This window comes from Acomys minous (assembly GCF_964271855.1).
Source record: "Acomys minous genome assembly, chromosome: 5".
NCBI lineage: Eukaryota > Metazoa > Chordata > Mammalia > Rodentia > Muridae > Acomys > Acomys minous.
The window spans coordinates 114845877-114871658 of record NC_140494.1 but is presented as its reverse complement, the minus strand read 5'-3'; the positions used below and the strand labels follow the sequence as shown (position 1 = coordinate 114871658).

At 42.5% G+C, this 25782-nt stretch overlaps 1 protein-coding gene across 1 annotated transcript in view; it reads left to right on the top strand.

The window, feature by feature from the left end:
* Nucleotides 1-2903: 2903 nt before the first annotated feature.
* Nucleotides 2904-25782, top strand: part of ETFA (electron transfer flavoprotein subunit alpha) — a 56553-nt gene continuing 33674 nt past the window's right edge. The window contains exons 1-8 of the mRNA XM_084782963.1: nucleotides 2904-3067; nucleotides 16226-16372; nucleotides 17906-17987; nucleotides 18084-18166; nucleotides 20240-20339; nucleotides 21948-22058; nucleotides 22845-22946; nucleotides 24136-24204. Coding sequence (XP_084639089.1) covers nucleotides 3029-3067; nucleotides 16226-16372; nucleotides 17906-17987; nucleotides 18084-18166; nucleotides 20240-20339; nucleotides 21948-22058; nucleotides 22845-22946; nucleotides 24136-24204 — 733 coding nt within the window. The 5' untranslated portion in view covers nucleotides 2904-3028. The remainder of the gene's footprint in view (nucleotides 3068-16225; nucleotides 16373-17905; nucleotides 17988-18083; nucleotides 18167-20239; nucleotides 20340-21947; nucleotides 22059-22844; nucleotides 22947-24135; nucleotides 24205-25782) is intronic.

Genomic DNA, 25782 nt, shown 5'->3' with positions numbered 1-25782 from the left:
GTTTTTATCTCTGAAGGAGAAATCTTCTGCCAGATGACTCAGCAAGAGTCCTATTGAGTTTGCCTGGTGTGCATACCTTTAATCCCAGCACTCAGGAAGCAGAGGCTAGTGAATCTCTGAGTTCAAGGCCAGAACTGGTTCACAGAGGAGTTCCAGGACAGCTAGGGCTACACAGAGATAACTGATGATGATGATGATGATGATGATGATGATGTCTTGTTAGGTCCAAAAGAAACTCAGCCCCCTACTGTAAGAGCACTTTTTATTCACTGTTGTAATTTACTTACTGCCTCAATCTGCTAACCTAGGCCTGGTCCTGGAAGCTTCTAGCCTCCATACAGTCTAACCTAGGCTTAGAATGTTTTCAGCCTCTGAGACTTACTGCTGAATAAGCTCACCCTTTCTTGTTTCTTTTGAACTCTGGCTGGCTAGTTCAACTCAGACGCTCTGGCTCAAACTCCTCTCCAAGCTGACTGATTCAAAATGGCTTCTCTCAGATTCTGACTGAAGTGTTCTGCTTGGCCTCAAACTAACTCTAGCAATCTGTTCTAATCTTCTGGCTCCTTCTCATTCTCTGGCTTGTTCTATCTTCACCTGTGTCTAGCTTGTTTTCCTCTGCAGCCTTTCTCTGTAAAACTCTCCCAGTTTAAAACTGCCTCTGAACTCCACGAACTGAACTGCCATGACCTCAACTCCACTGTACTGCCTCTCAACTCACTCCCACTGACTTGTACCAAACTGCACTGAACTGTTCTCCTGTACTGTCTCCATGACCTCTACTGTATTGTCTACTCTCTCTCTCTACTGTACCCCCTCTACTGCACTGATCTTAAGTAGCTTCTCTTTCCTGTTGTTCTCATGAGAGTTGGGCACATCTGATCTCCGACTCATTCTGTCAAATCTTTCTGATTAGCACTTTGCCCTTCAATTAGACATCATTTTCAAACATGGGTGTTTCCTTCTACAAACTAACTTTACCTTCATTGTCTAGGATTAAGGATGTGTCATTCCAGCTGGACCACATAGACCTAGAAGGTTTTTGGATGTGTTCCTTTGCCAGAGCAGCCATGTTGCTGGGTTAAAATTCTTCTACACCCTACCCTCTTGGCACTCTCTTGGTTCTCTTTGGCTCTCTCTCTCTCTCATCTTTTTATGCTCTCTCTCCTCGGCCTCTTCTCCCCTCCCCCCATGGCCTGGTTCAGTCTACTGGTCATGTTTAGTCTACTTTCTTTACCTCCTCTGGACTCTTCCAGGTGCCTGTGTCCATAGTCTCCCTCATAGCTACAATAAAAACCTTCTCCTCAACCATCCTCAAACACATCACTTCCTCCCTTATGTAATCCCAAAAGGCAGGGTTACGTAAGAATGAGAAGGTGGAAGAAGGGAAGCTGATGAGCTGAAGAAGTTTAGGGCAGGGAGCCTCGTGAGAAGAGCTGAGGGGAGCCACAGGCGAGCCTGCAGGCCAGCAGACACTTCGGTGTGCTAATAGGCACCACAGTTAGCCATTTGTTCTGAGTCTCTTCTGGACCTGATAAGTCTATTGAGCTGCAGCTGTCATCTGGGAATCTGGGGCACTTATGTGCAGGGGTCAGAAGTCATGGAGGCAGGATGGAGATAGTTCATACCTCATTTAAAAATATTATTTGAATAAAAACATCCCTTTTGGTTTTTATTTAAAGTACTCTTCTCTCTTCTTTCACTAGGACTTAGGTTTGAACCCAATGTGGGGGGTTGGGTTGGAAGGAGAAAATGATGATAAAAAGATGATCCTCCCGTGGACAGCTCAGGTGGACACAGTCCTAGATTCATTGTAGGGGACCAGGAATGATCTTAGTGAAGAAATGCTACCGTGAGCTAGCTCTTAAAGGTGAAATTCACTCCTGTGAAGTAGGGCTTGAGGTTTTTTGTTTTTGTTTGTTTGTTTTTCAGTTTTTCGAGACAAGGTTTCTCTGTGTAGACCAGGCTGGCCTCGAACTCATAGCGATCCACCACTGTCCAGCTCAGAGCTTGAGGTTTGAGCGACATCCTGAACAGTCCAGAAGGCAGATATATTGGTCCATCCAAAAAGCAAGAGAGAGTAGCATGGTAGTGCAGACTTTTAATCCCAGGCAGAGGCAGTCGGATCCAGGACAGTCGGGGATATTACACAGGGAAACCTTGTCTCAGAAAAAAAAAAACAAACAAACAAACAAAAAAAAACAAAAACCAACCAACCCAAAAAACAAAAAAGCAAGAGAGGTTTTAAAAGCTGTGCGCATTGGCAGCAGGGGGTGGACGTGGGGCTGCCCAAGGATGGGGGGAGTGGAGAGATCAGGGTGTACCTCAACCCTGGCCCCACCCTTCTGGTGTGGCTCACCCTCATCCCATTCTGCCTTCTTCCGCGCGTGTGCTGTGTGCAGCACACACAATCTTGTAGTTTGTGCCGGGATCTTCCCATCACATCTCTCCCCCTCCCTGTTGTGTCCACGTTTCCTTCTAGACTCCGGCTCAAATCTCGCCACCTCAAAAGACCCTATATTATTTACAATAGCTTTTTGGCATGTTTTCCCATAGTCCCATAGGTCCCCTTGGCAGAACACCGAATGCTTTTTTAAAATTCTCCTCACTTTGTGCTTGGCACATTACACCTGTAGAGCTGATACTATGAAAATAAATGAGAGGAGCAAGAATAGAGTGAAGGAGTTTTCTTCACGGATGGAAAGCTGGCCACTTAGTTCAGACAACGTGGCCATTGTAGGACTGAGACAGAAACCGGGCAGGGAGTCCAACGCCAGCTTCTCAGTGCACACCCGCCCTTACCTTTGCCCTACTCCAAGTCCCGCCTCTAACTTTCCGCTTTCCTGATTGGCTGCGTGACCGCCCAATGGGCCAGCGGGACGCGCGAGCCCGCACTCCCGGGCCTACGCGTCTCGCGTCTCGCGAGCGTTCGGGGCTCTGGCGGAGGCGGCGGCGGCGGCGGCTCCCGCGCGCGCTCCAGGTCGCTGAGGCCGAGGGTACAGCTGGGCTGACTAGAACAGAAAGAGAGACAATGTTTCGAGCAGCGGCGCCTCGGCAGCTGCGGCGGGCGGTGAGTCCCGACAGGGAGGGCCGAACAGGCGCCGTGCGAGCCGCAGCCTGCTGACCCTGCCAGGCGAAGGTCACGGGCTCTGAGCCTCGGGTCAAAGTTCAGGAGCCTCTGCCCTTGACCTCTTCCGGGTCGCCGTTCCCCGCCCCCCCCCCCCCGCCTCCCCCGGCCCGGGTTCCCACGCTCTCGGGCGGCATTTCGGGGCTTCGGGGGGTCTCGCGTCTGGAAGGGAGCAACCGCCGCGGAGCCTCTCGGGGGGAAGAGTTCGAAACCCGGGCGCCCTGTGGCTGCCCTGAACGCCCACTGTCAAGGGCAGGGGTGGAGTGGGCGGCCTCCATGCTCCTGCTCTGCTGCTCGGCTGGAGGGCAGGGGCCGGGTGGAGAGACTCGGAGGGTACCAGGCTGGGGTTCAGTCTTGAGAACCCGCAGACTGATAGCTCAATAGCCGGGGAACTTTTGGCCTTGCGAAGTTGCAGATGCTTCTTCCGTGGTGACAAAGTTTACCACTTGTCTGTTTTTAACCAGGACTTGCAAAAAAAAAAAACAAAAACCAAAAACCAAAAAAAAAAAACCAAAAACAAAATTTTGCCTTGAGTGCTGTAAGCGAACAGAGTTGGAGGCTGACCAATATTCAGTAATTTAAAGAGCTTGGAGATTTTCTAATTCACATTTGGATTGCTAGAGAAACAACAGCATGAGCCTTGTGCTAGAAGTTATCCAGATGCCTTGCAACATTTCTCCTATTTATTTTAGTGCCATTTCTCCCAATCATCACTGGGATTTTCCTCCCTGGGACACAACTTGTGGGCTTCTTGGAAGTTTGAAGACACCCCCCCCCTCTCTGCATAAAAAAACAAACAAACAAACAAACATCGTTCAGGCTCCTAGTCAGTCTTTCTCCCATGAGATTTTTTTTTTTTTAACCACCTTAAAGAGTGCCAATAAGCAAGTGAAAACCGTGTTTAGGGAGAAATTTCAAGCACCAGAACCTGACTTGAAGACCTGTGTAGTACTTAAAAGGCAATCTTATGAATAGGTTTCATACCCAGCATAACTGTGGTAAGGAGAATTCAGGATTTGGTGATTTTGTAGAGCGGAATCCACATATAGGCAGCACTGCCAAACCTTTGTTGTGATTTGCCAAGAACTGTGACCTTGGCTTATTTTTAAAATTAGAAGTCAAGCTTAGTAGGGTAGCGCCTGAAGTCATTAATATTTTTAAGATTTAAATTGTAAGCACAAAACAAATGGTTGGAACACACTCAGATGGACACACAAAGTGCATATTTAGCTTTTTGAATTTTAAAACAATTTCAAGTATACAGAAAGGTGGTCAAAATAGTACCAAAAAAAAAAAAACAACACAAAAAAAACAAAAAACAAAAAACCAAACCAAACCAAACCAAAAACAAAACAAAAAACCCAAACATTCCCCAGAACCCTTCCTAGAATTTCACCAGCTGTTAACAGTTGACACATTCATTGTATCTCTCAGTGCACATACACATGGTTTTTCTAGACATACCTTTTAATTCAAATGGTTCTCTGGATATTTTACAAGGAAGAGGCTAAGGACTTGGCTGTGTAGTAGAACCCACGCCTCTGTTAGATTCATAGGACAACAAAAACAGGCAAAGCAACCAACAAGGCTTTGAAGCCTCCCTCCCGCCATCCAGGGCACCCATCTCGTTCCTCTGGTTTTCATGCTGATTTAGTCTGTGTTAGAAAACTTCCTCAGCTTTTCTATTTGGCTTTTTATGACACTGGCATTTTTATGGAGCACAGGACTTCTGTTTTGTAGACTGTTACCCAATTTAGTTACCCAATTTAGGTCTGCCTGACATTCCCCTCATGACTACACTCAGGTCCTGTATTCTTGGCAGGGACGTCAGCTGTGATTTTTGCCTTTCAGTACATTGTAGGAGGAAGCACGGGGCACTAGTTTGTCCTGCTAGTGAAAATCTTAACTTCACTTACTTAGGTAATAAGTTGTTTGCCAGGGTTTCCTGGTGTTAAGTAAATATCCCTCTGTGTAATTTTTAACTAGTTACAAAGATTGAGTGGGACTGTGTAAAGCTCCTGTTTCTCACGGGTTTTCGCTTACTCGTGTTAACACTTGATTTTTAATTGAAAAATAGTATTGTGATATGAAATAGTGATTTCCACGATTCCTTTCTCTTATTACTTAGCATTCTATGCTAAGGAAGAACCTTCTATTCTTGCCTATTTATATATGTAGAAATCCAGGTGTCCTTGTTTAAGAGATTAGCATTCTTATCACCCTTATTTTGATATTCAGGTTCTTCCCATATTTATAAAGTGGGAACTTTTTTTTGTTTTGTTTTTTGTTTTTTGAGACAGGGTTTCTCTGTGTAGCCTTGGTTGTCCTGGACTCCCTTTGTAGACCAGGCTGGCCTTGAACTCACAGTGATCCGTCTGCCTCTGCCTCCCGAGTGCTGGGATTACAGATTCGTGCCACCACTCCCGGCCCAAGTGGGAACCAATTTAATCTGGCTACTGTTTATATGAATTTATGATACTATAAAGACAAAATGGTTTAATCAAATCTCTGCTTTTTTTTTAATGTGTGAGTATGTGATGTATTCGTGTGTGCGTGCATGCGTGCGTGTACGCGTAGCTTTCAGGAGTTGAGTAGCCTGGCTATTGAGGCTGCCCTGAAGTCTGGGGTTACAGCCAGCCAATAGATCTGCTTTTTTTTTTTAATGGGTTCTGGGATTCACACTCTTCTTGCACTTGCTGGGCAAGCACGCTATCCACTGAGCACTTTCTTTAGCTCCTAATCTAAATTAAAGAATCAAACAAACCCCAAACCTCTGTAGCTATGGTGTTTTGAAAAACCCAAATACATGTTTTAACTAATGACATATTTACTATCTAAGCCATTTTGGTTTTAGCTTATTTGTGTGTCACTAAGCAGTGTCCTTCTGGAGGAGATCCTCAAGGTCATCTGAAGGAAGATAGTTTTGCTTGTGTGTTTTAGATAAGCCTTGTCTAGACTTGCCTGGCCCGAAGCCCATGGTCATCTTCTCTCTGTGTATGATATTTGCATCATAGTCCCTGCGTTAGGACACCCATGAGTGAAGGTAATTTTGTGTCAAGTTATAGAGCTAGAGAGCGCACTCAGGAAAATAGTCAAGGATTTGCTGTTAGTGTTCTTGCTGAGTTATTGTATTAATTATTATGCATTAATTAAAAATTTTTTTTCTTGATTAGTAAGAGCCAAAATTTTTTTAATGTAGAAAGTGAAGCAACATTTCCAGGTCATTTGAGTGCTCTTGCTTTTGTGCTCATTGGCAGACAGGAAGAAGTGTCTGTCATGATTGAGAAGCTGTGGACTGTTAAGGACAGGACATTTTTCAGAGCCCATTGTCCAACATTGACAAATGATACCGAACTCTGTGATTCACATGCAAATTTAAATTTCGTTTGAAAGAAGAGAGCCAATTTTGGTGTGATTCTGAAACAAAATTTATTACATAAAGTGATTTCATTAAAATTATGCTGCCTGCCAATGTGTCTACTAAGAGTCTTGTCTGTTTTTAAAATGAAGTAAATCGACTGTTTTTAATATTATAATCAATGTCATATGACATTTCTAGTCATAGTTAAAAGCTGCTATGTTTTATTAATAAAGAGGTTAAAGTAGTTTAAGTACAGAAATGTAATATACATTTTATTATGAGAAAATGTATGTTAAAATAGGGATGAGACTTTAATTATATATTGTTTAATTCCTTTAAGTAGTATTTGATATGATTTTATAGCTTATTCCTGCTGTTTTCTATTTGTCTTTTAGTTAAGCAAAAGCAAAGCAGAAACCTGAGTCCCTCCCCCACCCTGCACCCTGTGGCCTTTCCATTTGCTTTGCTAAGGGTGCTTAGGGGAGAAGCAGGCTAACTGGCTCCTTACTGCTTTAGGGTGGGTAGGTCTGCAGGGCTCTAGGCCAAGCAGTTGCAGCCATGAGAAGCGGAGAAAACAAAAGCAAAAGCAGTGCCAGCAGTGTTGAGTTTGAGTAGAGAAGGGCCAAAGTGTGTTCACTGGACTAACTAATCAAGCGTGCTGGGACTGGAGAGATGGGCTTCAGTGCTGTGCTAGAGATGCGGCCAGCTTGCTGTGAGGGAAGGAGGAAGGGGGCGCTGGCAGGGGTCTGTGGGTGTTATTTATAAGTTTGGCTCGCAGAGGATATAGGGAGGCTGGTGAACTCTTTAAACCTTGCACTCAACAAGTATGCTGCTTGGTAAAAGATTAAGCTTTATACAGGCAAATGGCTGGAATGCAAATGAAAAGAAAAATCACATTTTGCTCTTTGGAACCAAGTGTAGTAAGTATCTAGATGACTTCCCAAGAAGCATGGTGGAGTAGCTGTTGTAGTAAGTAAGTAATATCTAATAATGTTTATTATAAAATTTAGCCTATAATTGTTATTATTGTGGTATTATCTAACCTACTATCAATCAATAAAAGTCAAATGCACCTGTTGTATTTTAGAATAAGCCTTATTTTACCTGGGGCTGGGCAGATATTAACCCCCTAAACTACCTAACATTATCTCCCATCCCCCATCCCAAGCCATCTGCTTTAATCATTTCTATCTGGGCTATTTTTGCTTATGTTGTTCATCTGGGCCACTTCTTTCCATGCAGAATTTCAGTTCCTTCTCCTGGTCCATGTGGTGCTTTCCTATTTCATGGAGCATCTGCTCCTTTTCCTCCTCCAGTCCCTGTCTCCTCCCAAGATCCTTCTCTCCCAGAAGCCCTCAAACTCTGGCCACACTTCCTCACTCTGCTCTGCCCAGGTGTGTAGACATTCAGCCCATCAGGGATAACTCAGAGGCAAGGATTACAAACATGATATTGGTGTATGTGAGGAGTCTGCTCATTAAAGACAGCAAGCCAACCTGGGGGGTGGGGGAAATAATTGGCGATCAAATACAAAGCACCGGACCATGCTGTTACAGGTGTCTATGTCAGTGACTTAGCAAATTACGTACTAGGTACCTAGGTACCCTTATATGTCTTTGGATGCTTGTGATGGCCAATTGGATTGTCAACTTGATTGGATTAGGGAGCCCAGTGTGCTAACATAAGTCTTCACTCCCAGCACTTAGGAGGCAGAGGCACGCAGATCTCTTGAATTGGAGGCCATCCTTGTCTACATATTGAATTCCAGGCCATTGGGTCTATATAGAGAGGCTCTTGATTAAAACAAACAAACAGACCAAAGCCAAAACATGTAGGGCATTAATAAGGCACATCTTTGGGTTTGTCTGTGTGTTCACAGAGCTTAACTGGGGAGGGAGCACCTGCCCTCACAGTGGCGGCAGCATCCCTTGAGCTGAGGTTCTAATTAGCATAAACAGTTTGGAAAAAGGAGAAAGCCACTTGAGCACCAGCTTTCATTTCTCTCTTCTGCTCCAGAAAGGAATCCGAGCAGCATGCTCCTAGCCCTTGAGTTCTGCCATCTTTCTCTGCCACGATGAGCCAGGTCACAGTGGTGAGAATAGTAACTAAAACAGTGATTAAGTTACAGATGATTCAGGAGTGTTGCTCTTTAGGTCCCAAATACTTTGGGAAACTTTTTCATTTAGTCTCTCAGGATTCACTGAATGCCACTTACATGCCAGGCCAGGAGCAGATCCTGAATTCATAGTGGGAAGAAGATGGGCCTCGTCCCTGCCTGTTTGGCGCAAGTAGCCTGGAGAAGATATGTGCTAAGCGCATTAAGTGGGATCAGTGTAGGAAGAAGGAATGGGTTTTGGGGAGCATACAGTCCTTTGGGGGCTGGAGAAAGTCTAAAAGGGTATTCCATTATCCTAGGAAACTGACGCTTACTAAGCTCTTATTACATAAAAATGATGGTTTTTCTCTAATTTTTTATATACTTATTACTTGTGGTACTGGGGATGTTAGGCAAGTGTTCTACCATTGAGCTTTATACCCATCCTCTTTTAGTTTGTATTTTGAGACAGATTGTTACTTTGTAGTGCAGGCTGGCTTTGAATTTGCGATCTTCCTGTATTAGACTTATTAGGAGCTGAGATTCCAGGGCTCTAGCACTCAGTCATTGAGATGGCTCAGTGGGTAGTGCTTTCCATCAAGTCTGACAGTTGTAGTTTGATGGGTCCCGGATCCCACACTGTGAACAGAACTGACTCCCTTAGGTTATATGCTGACCTCCACATACTCACTGTGGTATGTGTGTGTATATGCACACACAAAGTCAATACTTTTTTTTTTTTTAATGGGCTGGAGAGATGCCTAAGTGGTCAAGAGCACTGGAGTTCCAGCACCCACATGATAGGCTTACAACCATCCAATAACATCAGTACTGGGGATCTGATAGATTCATCTGAGCTCTATGAATTCCAGGTGGTGCACATAAGTACATGCAGATAAAACATTTATACACATAAATATATCTACAAATAAAATGTTTATTTTGTTTATTCCATTTTAAATCAATCACCTTACCATTGCTTTGATTTTGCATGCCATGTGTGTTAACATGTTTTATTTTTAATATGTGTCTGGGGATGAAGTAGAAACAAAATACCAGTCACATTAATTTGATAATTTAAAACAATTTAAGGGGAAGGAGAAAGATGGCAGTGGCTGCAGACATTTGCTGCCGTCTGAGAGACTCAGGGAGGCTGCTAGGGGTGATGTAGCAGCAGAAAGGGAGTCTTTAGGGCCAGCAATAACTAGTGGGGACAGGGAAGGAAAGGCTTACAGAAAGATGTCTTTAAAATGTGGACTCATTAAATTAATAAAATATATTTAAAAAATGAAAAAACATGTGGACTCATGAAATCTGAAGGACAGATAGCAGAACGGAGCTGGGCATGGAGAATGACAAACCTATACCCTTCACTGCCATGTCTCAGCCAACAGGCTGCAAGCACAAAAGTCATTCCTGATAAGCAGTGGGGATGCCAGCTCAGGGAGATGTGCAGCCCCCTGGAGCTCCCACAGAAACCAGTCATTGCTGAATGAGGCTGGCCCTAGGCCCACTGGCCAGCTCCCAGCGCGGAGCCACTGTAACTGTGGCCTGTGCTGCTTACCCTGCTGGGAGATGAAAGGCACAAGGTGGCAGAGCTGTCCACAGGCTACAAACACAAAGGTTGAGCCTAGCAAACCTGTGGGGAAGTGGGGGCAGACATTAAGGGTAAAGAGGTGTGTAGCAGCTAGGACCTGCACAGGACCTGCACTGAAAGCCGCATCTAGCTGCAACATCACTCTGACTTTGAGCAACAGCAAGATATCTAAGACGAGTCTTGCCAGTGGTCCAATATTTATGGTGCTTCTGTAACCCAGAATCCTTGAACCATATCAACAACTCCTTGCAATGAATATTTGCCTGCAGAGCTGTCTGGACAAAATGAATGAATGAATGAATGAATGAATGAATGAATACTCCTATGTGACACACTGCAGTGTCCAGTGCCACTGTGATGAATGACTTTAATGGAGGAGTAGAAAAGCTAAGGAGTGGAGCGATGAGTGAGTGGTGGAGAGGCAGAGCTACGGAAGGCTGCAGTGGATGGGGGTCGGAGGATAACGCTGAGAGGACACACAACGACTAGGGCTGACAGGGTGATGTGCAGCAGCCTCTGAACCTGCTGTCCAGCAGCATGATTGCCCTGGTCCTGAGCAGCAACAGGCTGTCCAAGGCAAGAATGATTCATTTTTTGGATTGGACCTGCTCAAAAGACTGTATGATCAGTGCTGCCCCTGGAGGCCACTTTGGTATCCATAGTCTGCTACCCTAGGCTGTGTTGAGGCTGGAGGTTCCTGTGGATGGTTTTTCGAGGTAGCATTTCTCTGTGTAACAGCCTTGGCTGTCCTGGAACTTACTTTGTAGACCAAGCTGGCCTCGAACTCATAGAGATCTCCTTGCCTCTGCCTCTCGAGTGCTGGGAGGCCCCATGCCCGGCGAGGGCCATACTGCTGCCTGTGCTGCCATCTGAGGCATGTTGATGTCCTTGGCTTGTGCTGCCATCAAGGGCTGTGATGGTGCCCATTGGCCCGTGCAGTGGCAGAGGGCCACGTTGGTGTCAGTGGTCTGTACTGTCACAGGAGTCCATGCTGAGGTCAGTGGTATCTTCTGACACCAGGGGCCATGTGGATGCCTGTGGTTGCACTGTTGCCAGAAACCATGTGTAAGTTCATGATCCGAGCTCCTGCTGACTGTAAAGGTCAAGGGGGGTACTTTTGCCATGGTATTGATGGGAAAGGGGGACATAGAAGGCTTCTGTGACAACTCCTCCTCTCTCCCCCCCAAAGTAACAGCCACTACCGAGAGCCATCAAAGAGAAGTCTTAGAAACTAGCAAGTGTAGCTTTCCAGAATTGATGTTTTTGGTGGGGCTGCAAGTGGGGAAGGACTCGGTTTTCTTAAAGGGGCAGGCCACCAGGAGTTTGACCATGCACCAGTGAGTATGTGGGTCCACAAATTGGACTTGTTTTCTTCTTTCTTTTTTTTGGTGAAGGTTCCCAAGGGTGGGAGGCAGACCTAGGAGGACTGGGAAGTGGTGGGGCTTGAGGTTCATAATTTGAAATCTCCAAGTAATAAATATTATGGAAAAAAGGAAGAAAAACCTATTTAAAAACAACATGGAATTGGGCATGGTGGTTCACTCCTTTTAATCTCAGCATTTGGGAGGCAGAGGCAGGCAAGTCACTTGTGAGTTTAAGGCTAGCCTGGTCTTCGTAGTGACTTCCAGAATACCCAGAGCTACATAGAGAAACCCTCAAATAAATAAAACGTGGATTCCATGTAAAGTAATGTGGAACACATGGAAAAGGACCTGGGACTTAGAGAAAAGTCCTAGAACATCCGGACACGTCTAAAAAGGAGACCACACCCTTACTTTAATTCCCAGCTCTCAGCGCCCCTGCTGGGAGAGAGCGTCCCTGCATTCTGTTGCCTCTAGACAACAGTGCAGTTCAGCTTAACCCATTGCCCAGTCCCACTGCACTTCAGGGAGTTGGGGTTCTCTATAATACTCCTCAATAAACGTCCTGCCAAACCCATACAAGAAAGATACAGTGCTAGGTGGGAGCAGACATTTAAACTGGATGCTACTGTATATGAGTTTTCTTACCTGTGGTCTAGAATGGTACTGGCTATGTTTGTTACTGAAAAAAAAAAAGTAATTCCAGTTATTCTCTGGGGCTCATGAACAGTGCTGGAGAGTGACTGACTTAGGCTTGAAATGGCTCTTTAGAGGTCACTTTATAAAGTTGTAAAAAGGAAGCTTTCTAATATTTAGAAATATTAATGTTTCTAAATATTAGAAAGTGTGTGTATGCACATGTGTGTTGTATGTGAGAAGTGCAGAGCATGTCCGCATGGCATGTGTGTGGAGGTCAGATGAGGACTTTGTGGAGTTGATCCTCTTTCCACCTTAGGTGGCTTCTAAGGATCAGTTAGGTTGCCAAGCTTGTGCAGCAACAGCGGCTCACCGCCCCCACCCAAAAGAGGTGTGTGTGAGGCCAGAGCACAGCTGTAGACTTGGTTCCCTCTTCCAGCTGTTACATGGGCTCCAGGGATTAGACTCAGGTGCCTAGGTCATTCCCTGCTGAGTCATCTCTCATCTTAAACTGTGCATAAAAATCCTCACTTTAACTTGAATTTCTACCTCTCTTTCTGAAGAAGTTTAGTTGTAAAGTATTTCTTATGAATAGATATGTGCTTTGGCTGTCACAAGTCTTACTTTCCTCTAAGCTTGCCGGTGCTTGCGGTCATTCTAGAACGTGAGAAGTAGAGGCGAGACGTTACGAGTTTGAGGCCAGTCTAGGACACATTGAGACCTTCTTTCAAAACAAAACAACAAAAAACCCTCAAGAAGCCAAATTAACACTTTTCACCTTTTCAATAATCAAAAAGGGAAAAAAGGTCAAGAAATGTCATCTGTTGGCACTGCAGTCCTTCCTCTGGCATCATTTGCTGCCACGTCCTCTTACTTCCTTGCTTGCCACACTTGCTTGGGATAGTGTGGCCTTGGAGAGTTTTCTGCTATTGGAAGCTTGCTCTAGGGTCTCTGGCCTCTGGAGGTGTGTGCCGGTGGCTTTCCAGGTTTGGTAGGAAGATGAGATTAAGAGGGCTGGGAGGTCAAGGGCGAATGCTAGAGTTCAGGGACAGAAGGAATGTGTCCTGTTGAGAGTAGGGTTGACCTTGGCTTACCGAGAGCCTGCTCAGGTTCCAGCCAGGAGGATCATTTCAGCCCAAGAAATTTTCCTCTACTAAAGTTGTGCTGATACGTAATTTGGAAGATTATTTACTTTATGTTATTTGTAACACTTAAAACCTTCAAAATAGCCCAGAGATCTTCAGAGACTGGCCATTGATTATATAAGAAGCCTTCCTCCCATCTCCAGGCACGGTGCTGCATGCCTGTAATTCCAGCACTTGGGAAGCAGAGGCATGTTGATCTCTGTGAGTTCGAGGCCAGCCTGGTCTACAAACTGAGTTCAAGGCAGCCAAGCTACACAGAGAAACCCTGTCTCAGAAAACCAAAAGAGTAGGAGGAAAAAAAGCAGCAGCAGCAGCAGTGGCGGCGGCGGCGGCAGCCACCCTCCCCCCTTCATACCTTCTTTGTGGGTTTCTAAACTCTGGCTCAGCTTTGTGCAACACTCTTTACTCCTGTTATAGAATGGAAGATTTTTGTTAAGTGAGGCCACCCCTGTGTTATTTGATCTAAGTGCCTTTCCCTCACTTTCTCATGCCATCCTACAAGGGTCAGTTCCAGGTTTTTCTTCTTCATGTCTCTGGTGCCATTTCTCATCTTTTCACACTGATTCCTAAACTTGCTCCCTTTCCTCTATTTGATTTTACTGCATGATCTGCACCTTTCAACATTTGCTTCTCTTCACTTGAAAGACTGTCATCTTACAGTTGGTTATATGTGAAGACGTCTGACTTCCCATGACATCCTTGAGCATGGGGACTGTTCTTCGTCACTTTTCTTTTTCTTTCTTAGTTTTTGAAAGTGTCCTGGGTGACCCTGAACTATGTTTTGGTGGTGATTTGGTAGTCTGTGCTGGATAAGGCTCGATAGGAGATCGGCTCATCCCTTATAATTCCAAAGCACATTCAAACAGTTGAAACTCCAGCAAAATTGCTGCTTAGTGTCTTTAAGGCTTTTAAAAATTACATCTTTTGACATAAGGTCAAAAGACAACTTGAGGGAATCAGTGCTGTCTTTCCATCATGTGAATCCAGGTGGAACTCAGGCCCTGAGGCACAGGGCAGGTACCTTTACAAAGTGAGCCATCTCCAATCTTTTGAGTTAGCTTTTAAAAACAGGTTTCTGTTTTTAGTTACTTTTATATTAAATGATGATCCCCCTCATCCACAATCAATGGTAATCAACTTTTGTAACTGATTTAAAGCCCATTGTTTCTAAATATGCTGATGTTTTAACATCCTTAGTAGAAGTCTGGTATGTAACTAAATGTAATTGGTGATAGAATTTGTCCAATTTCAGGCTTGACAGTTAATATATTGTGTTTAATTATTTTATTTATTTATTGTTTTAACTAATTAATTCACTTTATACCCCAGTCATAGGCCCCTCCCTCCAGTGTTTAAGGATTTTAAATTGAGGTTTATAGCAATTATTTATAGTGGGGAAAATATTTTTTACATTTTATTTTATGTGCATTGAAGTGAGGGTATCCTTGGAACTGGAGTTACAGACAGTTGTGAGCTCTTATGTGGATACTAAGAATCGAACCCAGGTCCTTTGGAAGGGCAGACAATGTTCTTAACCACTGAACCATCTCTCGAGCCTGGGAAAATTCTTTTGATATAAGTATGTTTTTTAATGTTAAGAAATTTGCATTTTGCTGGATGTAGTGGTACAGGCCTTCAAGGCTACCCCGGCCTACAAAGGGAGTCCAGGATAGCCAGGACTGTTACACAGAGAAACCCTGTCTAGAAAAAAACTAAAAAAGAAAGGAAGACAGACAAATAAAAAGGAAGAAAGGAAGGATTAAAGGAAGGAAAGAAGAAAAGAAAGAAACAAGCTGTCTTAGGGTTTCTGTTGCTGCTGTGAAATACCAAACAGCAAGTTGGGAAGGAAAGGGTATATTTGGCTTACATTTTGATTTTGCTGCTGTTCATCATCGAAGGAAGTCAGGACAGGAGCTCAAATGGGGCAGGAACCTGGAGGCAGGAGCTGATGCAGAGGCCATGGAGGGGTGTTGCTTACTGGTTTGCTTCCCCTGCTTTCTTTAGAACTCAGTACTCCCAGCTCAGGGATGGCACCACCCACAATAGGCCCTCCCATCAATCACTAATTAAGAAAGTGCCTTACAGTTGGATCTTATGGTGCGTTTTTTTTCTCAATTAAGATTTTCTTCCTCTGAGTGCCACCAGGCCTCCCCATCCAGGGACGTGGTCAAATATGGGGCACCGAGTTCCTGTGAAAGTCAGATCCCATTCTCCACTCAACTGTGGAGAATGTCCTGTCTATTGGCTAGATCTGGGTAGGGGTTTGAAGTTTACTGCACGTATTGTCCTTGGCTGGTGCCACAGTTTGAGCAGGACCCCTGGGCCCAGATCTGTCAGGCTACCAAGAAGAGACTTGCTACCCTGTGAGCATATACAGAGGGAGGAGGTCCCCCTCAGTCACAGTCATAGGGGAGGGGAGTAAGGAGAAAATGAGAGGGAGGGAGGATTGGGAGGATACAAGAGATGGGATAACAATTGAGATGTTATATGAATAAATTAATAAAATATATTTTTTGAAAAAGGAAAAAAAACATTTCCTTCTTTGCCCGGTGGTTGGTGGCACACACCTTTAATCCCATCACTTGGGAGGCAGAGGCAGGCGGATCACTGTGAGTTCAAGGCCAGCCTGGTCTACAAAGTGAGTCCAGGATAGCCAAGGCTACACAGAGAAACCCTGTCTGGAAAAAAAAAGTCTAGCCATCACAGAAACAAACTTGCATTTTGGGTCTTATTAGGTAAGGGTACTGATATTATAAAGATAGAGACAGCTTAATTTATGCCATTAAGGAAGTACTTTATTAATGCACTTACAAACTGAACACTGCATTCCAAATGTTTTCTTTAAATCGCACATGCATACAGTTACCTTGAAAGACTACCTTAATGTTCCTCTCCTTTTCTCTTAGGCCTCATTGCTCCGATTTCAGAGTACTTTGGTAATAGCTGAGCATGCAAATGACTCTCTCGCACCTATTACTCTAAACACCATCACTGCAGCTGGACGCCTTGGAGGTGAAGTGTCCTGCTTAGTAGCTGGAACCAAATGTGACAAGGTGAGAGATTTTTAAGGTCAGCTATAGCAAATATAATCTCCATCAAGAGACTGCGAAAGACGGCAACAGAGAATTATGCCGAGGTCCATAACCCAAACTGGGCTCTAACCCTCATTAAATGGCCAGTGTTACAACCATTACTATGGGTGAAAAAAGAACCAAAAGTTTTTTTCATGAAGCGCTTTATCTTTCGAAATGAGGTGGAACGCATGATTTAGTTCTGTTGGCACTCTCCGGTGCCATCAGGTACCAAGCAGAGTGGCAATATCTGAGTCCCCTTAGATGTTAATAGCTGATCCCTTTTATATTGATGAATATACTTGCTAATTGCTTCTAATTCCAGAAAATGGCCAATCTGGGCAAAGTGTCAGAGGTGCTAATATTTAACTGGTAGACAAACTCAAATCTAAGTCCCATTCTTCCCAAATTACAGGTGATAGGAAATGGGTTGTTAAGTAACAGTTTGGAAACTAACTCTTGGGAAAGTTTATCGTATAGTATGAACTACAGGGTCCGTGTCATTGGGATGCTATGTTGACAAGAGCCTGTTAAGGCTACAAAACTTTAGCCGCCACTTCCCCTCCCCCATGTCACAGTTGCCAAGAGTGTGACTTGGGGCTTGGCCCTCATAGAGGAGCAAATGTAGAGAGAGAATGTTTCTTTTTTAGCAGGTTGTATATTTTACTAAGTTATTGATGTAGAGCACGTGGTCATGCAAGTTCAGAATGCTGGTGTCACTTCTAATTCCTTGCATGAATTTGAAATTTTGTTTTGTTTTTTTGAGACAGGGTTTCTCTGTGTAACCCTGGCTGTCCTGGACTCCCTTTGTAGACCAGGCTGGCATGGAGATGTGCCTGCCTTTGCCTCCTGAGTGCTGGGATTATAGGAGTGTGCCATTGCACCCAGCTTAAACTTGGTATTCATCAGGTTTTAGGTTATGTGGCTTTCTTTAACCTATTCCTCTTGATGATTATTGATTAGATTTGGTTTTGTTGAGACAGGATTTTTCTGTGTAGCCTTTGCTATCCTGGAACTCACCAAGTGCTGGGATTAAGGGTATGCGCCACAACTGCCCGGCTTGGTGTGGGCTTTTGAAACCTCGAACCCACCCTGACATACCTTCTTAACAAGGACACACCTCCTAATCCTTTCACATAGTTGATCAACGGGGGACTAAGTGTGCAACTGTATAAACCTTTGGGGGGCATTCTTAGTTATATACCACACCATCTCAAATCAAACAAAAAATAGCTTTTATACTTGGCTGTTAAGACTTTATGCTTGGCTGGGTGTGGTGGCAGCGTCATCACGCCTTTAATCCCAGCACTTGGGAGGCAGAGGCAGGTAGATCACTGTGAGTTCAAGGCCAGCCTGGTCTACAAAGTGAGTTCAGGACAAGGCTTCACAGAGAAACCCTGCCTCAAAATAATGAAAGGAAGAAAAAGAAAAAAAAGACTTTATGCTTGGTTAAAACTTCACAGTGGTTCATTGTTTCTCCTAGTGGATACTTAAAAACCCTTCTCTCTGTCACAGGTGGCACAGGACCTCTGTAAAGTAGCTGGTGTAGCAAAGGTTTTGGTGGCTCAGCATGATGCGTACAAAGGCCTCCTTCCAGGTGAGGTGTCCAGGGAAATGTAGTATCTGTTCTGCTTGGATATATGATTGGGAGGATAACATGAGATGTGTTTTACCAGATGTGTTTCTTCCTCAGAGGAACTGACACCATTGATTTTGGAAACTCAGAAGCAGTTTAATTACACACACATCTGTGCTGGAGCATCTGCTTTTGGAAAGGTGAGAAATGGAGTCTGACCTCACTACTTGAGCAGAATGGATTTCACTGGGCCAGAAATGTAATGGTCTTTGTTTAAATAGCTAGTCTTGACTTGGTCATACTAAGGCAAGTACTGCTAAAATTTATTGTTTCAAGATTTCAGCAAATTTTCTGTGAAAATTTCATTCCCAGATCTTCAAATTTTGTCAGAGATAAGTATTCTTTCAGGATTTTTTTCTTTTTGGTTTTTCGAGACAGGGTTTCTCTGTGTAGCCTTGGCTGACCTGTACTCACTTTGTAGATCAGGCTGGCCTCGAACTCACATTGATCTGCCCTCTTCCACCTTCCCAGTGCTGGGATTAAAGGTATGCGCCACCACACTGGCTTTTTTCAGAACTTTATTATAATTTATTAACCTGTCACTTTTGGGTTTTCTAATTTGGCCTGATAAAACTATTGTTAATTTGAAATCTCTCTTTGTGTGTATGTGTGTACATTGTGTTTAATAACTCTTTTTTTTTTTTTTTGAGACAGGGTTCTCTGTGTAGCTCAGACTGTCCTGGAACGCACTCTGTATACCAGGCTGGCCTAAACACCTGCCTCTGCCTCCCAGGTGCTAGGTTAAAGGCCTGTGCCACCTCCCAGTTTAGTTACTCATCTTAAGAGGTGATTTACTTGCATGACTGAATGACATAATAGAAACTCTAAGTCTTAGGGACTTGGGAAGGACTGTGTTATGCTTAGGGATGTTCTTAAGGATGGCTATAGTCTGATCATGTGAACTGTGATAAAATACCCTGACAAAAGCAACTTTAAGGGAGAAAAGGTTTATTCAACTTAAAATTTCAGGGTATGATCTATTGAGTCACTGAGTAAAAACAAGAACTAAAAGACACAACCCTCTACCTTCAGTGTGCTTAGAGTCTTAGGGTCATACAGCATGGTTATTTAAAGTTATTTTACCACAAAAATCACTCTAGTCAAAGCTAATACATTGTAATTATTTTGTTGTGTTATCTTCAAAGTCTGGCTGCCAGAAGCAGTGTTATGAAACCAGGGGCTGCCACTGAATGAGCTATGTAAAAGTCAGCATTTCTGTTTGTGGGATAAAAAGCAGGGCTTCGACTCACCAAGATAGGAAAGATGTTTTCTTCAAGGCTGCCAAATACAAATAGCCAAAACACTAAGAATTTAACACTTATATAATTCCTGATTGTGTCATGGTTTTTGATGTAGGTAGTTTATTGTATATATGTGTAATAATATAGATGTATATGTAAAAAATTTTAATAAAAAAAAGCAGTGCTTTGTTTTTAAAATGACTTATATTCTATAAAAGAACCTCAGTCCAGAATGTGGAAATTCAGTTCTCACTAAGTGACTCTCTTCTGCTTTAGAGTTCTAGAGTCACAGAATTTTAAATAGACATGTGGAGATTCTCTTTCCCCTCATGAGGTGTGGTAACTGAGACCTAAGGAGATTTTGACCTGTTTAAGGTTGCTGCTACTGAGAGCAAAGTTACACATGTGCTTACTTTAGACTGTTACGTGCCTGTTTCAGCAAGAGCATATGTGCTTTTTCCTGCTGCTCATTTACATGTGACACACAGGCTGCTGAGCTTGATCTGTTTATACAGCATAAACTTGACAAAGATTGCAACATTTGTTGAAATTTTTTCTTCATATCATCTGGTAAATATATATAATAAAATTTTTTTCCAGTATTTTACTCTTCTAGGTTTTTTTCTTTTCCTTTCTCTTGTTTAAATTCAGGGATCCATAACTGTCACACTTTGTATTTGATATTTATTAGGGCAGTAGATCTCATAATTTATGAAACTGAATCATCTTATTACTATAAATCTTCTATAACTTTTAATATAAAGTAATGGTAGGCACTTAATTTCAAAGACTACCTCAAAAGCTGGGCTTCATGTCCCTTGTCCAAAGACACATGCAATACATAAAATATTTGATTTTGAATTAAAATTTATTTGGAAGATGCACCTTCCTTTAAAGAGGTTTAGAAGATACCATTGTTAATTGTTGTGTCAGTTGACTTGCACGTGTGTAGATCACTGCTTTTTCTTTTAGAACCTTCTACCCAGAGTAGCAGCCAAACTTGATGTTGCCCCAGTTTCTGACATCATTGAGATCAAGTCACCTGACACATTTGTAAGAACTATCTATGCGGGTAAGTTGCAAGGAAGATAATTAATCAATATGCTAATGTTCAGAGTATACATAAATTTAAAAATAGGATTTGGAAACAAACCTATGATTAATTGGACCATCTTAAAGGTTTCTGAGAAATGCTTTAATTGAGAATTGCTGCTAGACCCTGACATGGCATTCTTTCTGATTTATCATGTGCATGGTGTTTTTATACTGGCTCTTCAGTATATGGAGTGAGTTTCCTGCCTAGTAGTTAATAAAAATTAAGTTTGCCGTCGCATGTGTGTGTGTGTGTATTTTAAAATTTTAATTTAGATGTAATTACATCACTTCTCCCTTCAACCCTGCTGTGTCATTCCCCTTTACTGATAGCCTGTTATTCTCTTTTTTCTTTTTCCTTTTTTTGGTTTTCGAGACAGGGTTTCCCTGTGTAGCCTTGATTGTTCTAGACTCACTTTGTAGACCAGGCTGGCCTTGAACTCACAGCGATCCACCGGCCTCTGCCTCCCGAGTGCTGGGATTAAAAGTGTGCGCCACCGTGCCCGGCCTGTTAATGTTATTCTTTATTATTCTCTCTCTCTCTCTCTCTCTCTCTCTCTCTCTCTCTCTCTCTCACACACACACACACACACACAGAGACACAGACACAGACACACACACACACCACCCTCACAAATATGTAACTACAATCTACTGGGCCTGTTTAGTTTGCTTGTGTGTATATAATTTCACAGCTGGCTGCTTTTGTATTGGACAGCCAGTTAAGGGGCTCATCCCTGGGAGAGACTAGTTCTCTCTCAGTCGTTAGCTGCCTGTAGCTCTGTGTTGAGGGCTGGGACCTGAGCGCTTTCCCCATCCACATCAACATGCCGATTGCTGTTGTCCTTGTGCAGCACTTGTTTCAGGAACTATATTTTGTAAGTAGTAACTGGAAAGGCAAAACCTTCTTTGTAAAATAGTATCCTCAGTCTTTTCTTTCCAGTTCCATGTGCATTAAATGATTCATTTCGACGTCTCTTTAGTTGATTGATCATTTCTAAGCACATTGACCTAGGGGGTGGGAGTGGAGGGTGGAGAGGCAGTTATTTCTGTTACTGCCTTTGTTCTGGTTAAAGTTGATTCTTAAATCAAACCTGTAATATTCAGTAATATTCAAGTATTTGGTCATAGTGTCAGCCACTCCTACTGTGAAATGTCTCTAATCTTTTTAAAGCCGCTGAAGTTGTTCTCTATGCTGTGCCATGCTTTCATATATTCCCCTTTGGCGTGTATAGCGTTGCCTTTGTATTAAGGTTTAGCAGCTTGTAGTTTTAGGCTACTGATCGGGTTAGTTTGGGAGAACCAAGCTTCAGTCTTGGCCCCTGAAGAGGAGGCGTGCCTTCTTACTGTGGCACCTGTTCCAGTTTATTGATTCTAGACAGTAACTCTCTGGCTTTAAAAGACATCCAGAGTTGTACAGATGGTCCCTGACGAAGCTCTTCACTCTTGTGCTCCTCTTTTCCTGTACTTAGCAGATGTAGGAAACAAGTAGTCCATGGTTATTTTTGCTTCATCTTCATAAAATAAATTCTGAGCCTGAGTGGTATGCTTTTGGCATTCCTTCCTCATAATAAAATTTGTGTTTCAGGAAATGCATTATGTACAGTAAAGTGTGATGAAAAAGTGAAGGTGTTTTCTGTTCGAGGAACATCTTTTGAGGCTGCAGCAACAAGTGGAGGAAGTGCTGGTTCAGAAAAGGGTAAGTGTTCATATGAGCCTTTTTGATAGATTGGCACTTCTTGTTTCTAAGAGACGACCTCTGGTTTAATTTCTAGTGCAAAGTAAAAGTTCAACTGACTCATATCCCATTGTTATATAAATAATTATAATTTATGTCTGTTTTGTATCATTTTGGTACAAGGATAATCACTTCGGTAGATTAAAGGGTAGGAGAGAGGATTGATTACGATTTTTAAAAAAGATGTATTTCTTTATTATTTTATACAGTGTTCTGCTTGCATGTACCCCTGAACACCAGAAGAGGGCACCAGATCTCCTTATAGATGGTTGTGAGTCACCATGTGGCTGCTGGGGATTAAACTGAGGACCTTTGGAAGAACAGACACTGCTCTTAACCCCTGAGCCATCTCTCCAGCCCAGCTGATTATGATTAATCTGTTACATTTGTGTTTGGACCTTTTTTACTCTCATTACTATTTCCTGTTGTCATATTTGAGTGGTTCAACATAATAGAAGAATGTAATAATAGTAAAAATAGGGCCTACATTTTAACATGTCTGGCATCTTATTGAACACTAGAGAGAACGGGTTATTCCAGTTTTTACACATGGACTTATGGATGGTATAGACTTCCCAAAAGAGTTGTGTCCTCTTTAGGTTTTGTAATTAAAGAAAATGAAATTGGGAATATGAAAATGCATGACCTTAAGCTTCCCAGAGTTAGACATTTGTGTGTGTTTTTAATAATTTTCACTATGTAACTTGAGGTCATCCTCATTTTTAATTTATTTATCAATGTATGCAGCACCAAGTTCTTCACCAGTGGGAATATCAGAGTGGCTTGACCAGAAATTGACAAAAAGTGATCGACCAGAACTAACTGGTGCCAAAGTGGTGGTGTCTGGTGGTAAGTGCAATAGGAACTTAAAAGATGCCATAAGTTATATTGTACACAAACCTCATTAAAGGAACAGATTTTATCTAGTTTTCAGTGGTGCTAAGGATAGAATCCAGGATCTCGCATGTGGTAGACAAGCTCTATGCTACTGGGCTGAATCTAGTCTGTAGCATAGGGTTTTTTGTTTTGTTTTAATTTTTCTTTTCAAATGCCAGAAGTTGGTAAATTGCAAGTATTAGTAATATTTTAGCAGGAATATGAATTTAGACCATAAATAGAACTTGGGTTTCCTGTCACACATCTGTCACTGGCAACAGGGAGCAGAGCACAAATCTCATCTCCACACCCTTGCCACATGGTTTCTTTGTTTTACAGACTTTCATGCTTTTCTGTGGCATTTGATTGGCTTGTGAATTGTGGAAAGTGGTTGGAATCTCAAAGTTGAATATTAATCCCCTGCTTCATTCTATTTGAATGGCTTTCAGTGTTGTACAGGTCTCTGTGGGTGACCTTGGGAAGCCCTTCACAGTCAGTGTCAGAGCCCGAATATGGCTTAAGACTTAGCCTCTTTTTGTATTATGCTTCTTTGTAGTTTGTGGACTAACTTTTGAGAAGATAAAGATTGATGTGATTTTAAAATCTTTCCAAATTAAACATTAAAAAATAATTAATGTTTCCAACAGCCATCTATTGCTTAATGGTATTCAGAGGAAATGAAATTATGTAGTATTTTGCAAATGTCTTGTTTATGGGCTTTTATATTCAGGAAATATTAGTCCTTATCCGCTCTATGATGGGCCTGTTGTATTTTCACTTCCTCGAGAGATGAAAGCAAAAAGAGTGTGTTTGCTCTCAAGGAGTTTGAAGTCTAGCAGGAACTTGCATGTAGCCGCACAGGGAGTATTTACCAGGTGTTGCTAAGAGTTTGCTGACACCACAGCTAGAGCAGTGATCTGGACAGCTGTGGAGCTTACGTCTTGCATTTAACATGCTTCCATTACAGTGGAGAAACTGCAGACATCACAGTGGTCTTCATGTATTTAATTAACTGCGATGCTGAATGCTTCACAGAAGTCAGAAAAGGCCTTGCAGAGGAGGTGGCAGTTTATAATATGAGCATTAGGTTGGGCATATAAAATAGCAAACATTTTATAGAGTACGACTTGTATGTACCTAATTTTATTATATTTTGAATGAGGCCGAGGCTTGAAGAGTGGAGAGAACTTTAAGCTTCTTTACGACCTGGCAGATCAACTGCATGCTGCAGGTAAAGGACCTCCTTCTTTGTAAGCTCATGTTCTCTTTTTGTTGGAAATATTTTTCATTATGTTTATATATCTGTCCTCCAAAGCTTCAGTTAATTTTGCTTTCTAGTTTTTTCTTCATTGACTTAGCTTTATTATGTGACTATATTATCACTTATACAAAGCAGCATTCGGTTATGGCATTTCTATTCATGTGCAGAACATACTTTGGTCATATTTCTCCTGATTACTTACTTCTTTTCTACCTTCCTCTTTTCCTCTTTCTCTTTCCATATAGTTCCCTTTCTACTTCCATGTTTTTATTTTTTTTAATCTAGATTCCACATGAGAGAAACATAAAGTACTTACTTTTCTGCATCTGACTTATTTTGCATAACATGATTTCTATTTTTGACTATTATTTCATTCTTTCTGCAATGGCTTTTATTTTATTTTAATTTATGTGTGTGGGTGTGAGGGTGTCAGATGTTGGAATTACAGACAGTAAAGAGTTGCCATGTGGGTGCTGGGAATTGAACCCAGGTCCTTTGGAAGAGCAGGCAGTGCTCTTAACCACTGAGCCATCTCTCCAGCCCCTGAAATGGCTTCTTAAGGCTGACAATAAATGCTGAAACTTCTCAGAAAAGGGGGCTGGATACTAGTAATTTTTAAAGAGTTTGTATGGCAGTTTTATGTTTGCCAAATCTTAGGAATCTGTCTAGTTTTGATTGGTAAAGTAATGATGTGTCAACTTCAGAGCCTACTACAGATTCCTGCGAGCTATTCTCCAACCTCCACATCTGATTCCTGGATAGCTTACATAGATACACACTACTAAATAAATGTATTTTTCTTTATTCTGATAAAGATAATAAAAATGATAAAGATTTTAAAAAATGATAAAAATTACAAAAAAGCTCATGGAAAAAGAAATGACTGTATCTTATGAACATAGTAAACTAGAAGGACGAGGAAAGAATCTCTGAGCCTCAGGATATGCCACAGACATGTTTAAAGCCAAAACACAAGGGAAAAAAAGAAAGCTAGAAAATAGCACTAAGGTATTAAGGAACTAGGGGACACTCTAAAAAGTACAAGTAACATGATAAAAAACAAAGTAAACAGTAACAACAACTGAAGAGTGAGGGCGTGGGAGAAAGGAGCAGGAGTGGTTGATACACCAAAGCCTGAGAAGTGCTCCAGACCCTCATACCCAAGCAAAGCTCCAGGAAGCTCAGGATGTGTGTAAGTTACAAGCTATAACAAGTCAAAGATGAAGATAAAAATCCTGAAAGAAACAAAAATGGAGGAAAAAAAGTCTTAGACTAGAAAAATAGCAAAGATAAACGCATTCAACTTTTCTTCAGGAACCATGTGATAAGAATGGGATAGAAGTCCTCGAGTATTTAGAGGAAAACCCCCAGCAACTTAGAATTCTCTACCCGTGGAGTTATACCCTTTAGAGGTAAAGGGAGAGGCGGCACTGCGGGCATATTCCTCAGCTGGGCATCTTTGCAGCTAAAGGGCCCAGCCTTAGGAACCGCTCAGAATTGACTGGCTTTGGAAGTTGCAAAAAGAGTTTTGAGCGGTGCCGGTGCTGG